General features: G+C 37.8%; 1 protein-coding gene across 1 annotated transcript in view; it reads left to right on the forward strand.

Moving 5' to 3' along the window:
- Window positions 1-150: 150 nt before the first annotated feature.
- LOC143020136 (uncharacterized) overlaps window positions 151-2,500 on the forward strand; it is an 18,579-nt gene continuing 16,229 nt past the window's right edge. Inside the window, exon 1 of the mRNA XM_076176294.1 lies at window positions 151-218. Coding sequence (XP_076032409.1) covers window positions 151-218 — 68 coding nt within the window. The remainder of the gene's footprint in view (window positions 219-2,500) is intronic.

Consider the following 2,500-nt stretch of genomic DNA (forward strand, 5'->3'; position numbering starts at 1 on the left):
CGCGCACACACACATACACACACACACACACACATACACACACACACACACACACACACACACACACACACACACACACACACACACACACACACACACACACACACACACACACACACACACATATGCACACAGATGAAAGGGGTATAAATGACGGTCAAGCAACTCATCCTTCCAAATAAGGAGGACCAATCCTGGTGGGCCAACACCATACAGTGGTACAGTTGAGCACACAGCTATACCCCTAAAGTATATTTGAGATCGCCTTCTTAACGTCCATAAACACACACGCGTCCGCACTCGCATACACATACACATACACACATACGCACACACATACACACGCAGGTGTGTGTATATCTATATGTACACACAGAGACAGAAACACGCTCAGAGGTGTATTTACAATATAAACATACGTAAATACATATAACCTATCTATACATATATACAACAATGCATATACACATATATATGTATATACAAACATGTATACACACACGTACACAAATATTGAACGTACATTTTTTTATAATGTTTGGGCTGCGTTTCTAGATTTCTCTTGCATTTCAAATCAATTCTACTCTTTTTCAAAATCTTCTGGACTCACTACCATCTTCTACAATTCTCCTTGCCACTTGTAAGGAAATGATTACAGAGGGTTGAAAATAAAATGCATAAATAATTAATTGAATAAATAAGTAGATAAATAAACCATAGAAATAAATAAATACGTAAATATATAAATAAATAAATTACTAAAAATAATAAGTTGATAAAGAAATAAAGAATAAAATTAAATCAACAAGCGAGTACATTAGATATGAAAAATTGACAAAAATAAAATTTGCTTATAATACAAACTGGACCAATCGGCCCCTAAGAACATAAGAATGAAGGAGACTGCAAGAAACCATAGGACCTACATTAGGCAGTTCCATGTCCATTACTACCTGCCATCCCCATTCATAAAGTTATCTAACCTTTTCTAATAATCTATAGTTTCAGCGATCACTGCATGGTTACTAAGTCTATTCCATTTGTTAACCACTCTATTGATAAACCAGTTCTTGCCTATTTCCTTTTTAAATCTAAATTTGTCCAATTTAAACCCATTACTTTCGCTACCGTTAGCGGCGTTGCCATGGAGACGAGTAAAGACATCGAATGGCCAATAGAAGGTCGCGCGATTGCCCAGTGGATGGGTGCACGACTTTTCGTCGCCGTCTTTTCGTCGCCGGACTTTTCGTCGCCGACTTTTCGTCGCCGCGACTTTTCGTCGCCGGACGTTTCGTCGCCGCGACATTTCGTCCCCGCGACTTTTCGTCGCCGGTCTTTTCGTCGCCGGACTTTTCGTCGCCCCAAGCATAAATTGTATGCAAAGATTGACAATTGGAAATATATGATTTAATGTCATACTTGTACTTATATTCCTACTCCCAATGCAATAATATGAGTGTGGCAAATAGCTATACATCTCAGTGCCGTATAAACCATTCATTCTTGCCTTAACCAGTCCGACTTGCAAATACCTGAGCCCTAACTTACGTAGATGAAATACAATTTTATTTAAATTACAATAAATAATTTAATACATCATTATCTAAATATATATTTGACACGTCAGTATATATGATAATTTATTATTGGCATATCATACAGTAATAATTTGACACGAAATCATAATTATGAAGCTATTCATTAAAGTGTAAGGGTAAAATCATTTATTATAAAATTAGTAAGTTATTAGTAAATAGTCCACATGTATTGAAATGTAAAGTTCTTTAGTAAGGCTGGACAGACGCTACTACCAATAATCACATCAAGATCAATCAGAAGAAGTATATTGAATTTGGCATTAAATCATATATTTCCAATTTTATATTTCAAATATTGTCAATCTTTGCATACAATTTATGCTTGGGGCGACGAAAAGACCGGCGACGAAAAGTCGCGGGGACGAAATGTCGCGGCGACGAAACGTCCGGCGACGAAATGTCCGGCGACGAAACGTCGGCGACGAAAAGTCCGGCGACGAAAAGACGGCGACGAAAAGTCATGGACCCCCAGTGGATCGCGTGTCAAACTCACGAGCAGGTGGTCGCGAGTTCGATCTCCGGGACCCTCCCAACAGTCATGGCCTGGCAGGGAGGCGACCCAACATCGGTCTCAAAAAAAAAAAAAAAAAAGGCATGCCACAACTGGCAGGACTTTGCCTTACCAGGGGTTTCTCACTTCCCACTTCCTGAAAGTGGGATGAGGAGCTTCGGTAGCTAGTATAGAATATAATAACTGGCGCGGAAAATGTGGAAGAACCGGGGCACAGAGAAATATATTTTTTGTATTTTATTTATTATTATTGATATTATTATAATTTTTATTTTATCTATTTTTCTTTATCATTTATATATATATATATATATATATATATATATATATATATATTTTTTCGCATCCGACCTAGTTATGGAACAAAAGGTCTCCTGTCGGCATGCTCCGC

The sequence above is a fragment of the Oratosquilla oratoria genome, chromosome 39 (genome assembly GCF_046742065.1).
Source record: "Oratosquilla oratoria isolate Oo_2021 chromosome 39, ASM4674206v1, whole genome shotgun sequence".
Lineage (NCBI taxonomy): Eukaryota > Metazoa > Arthropoda > Malacostraca > Stomatopoda > Squillidae > Oratosquilla > Oratosquilla oratoria.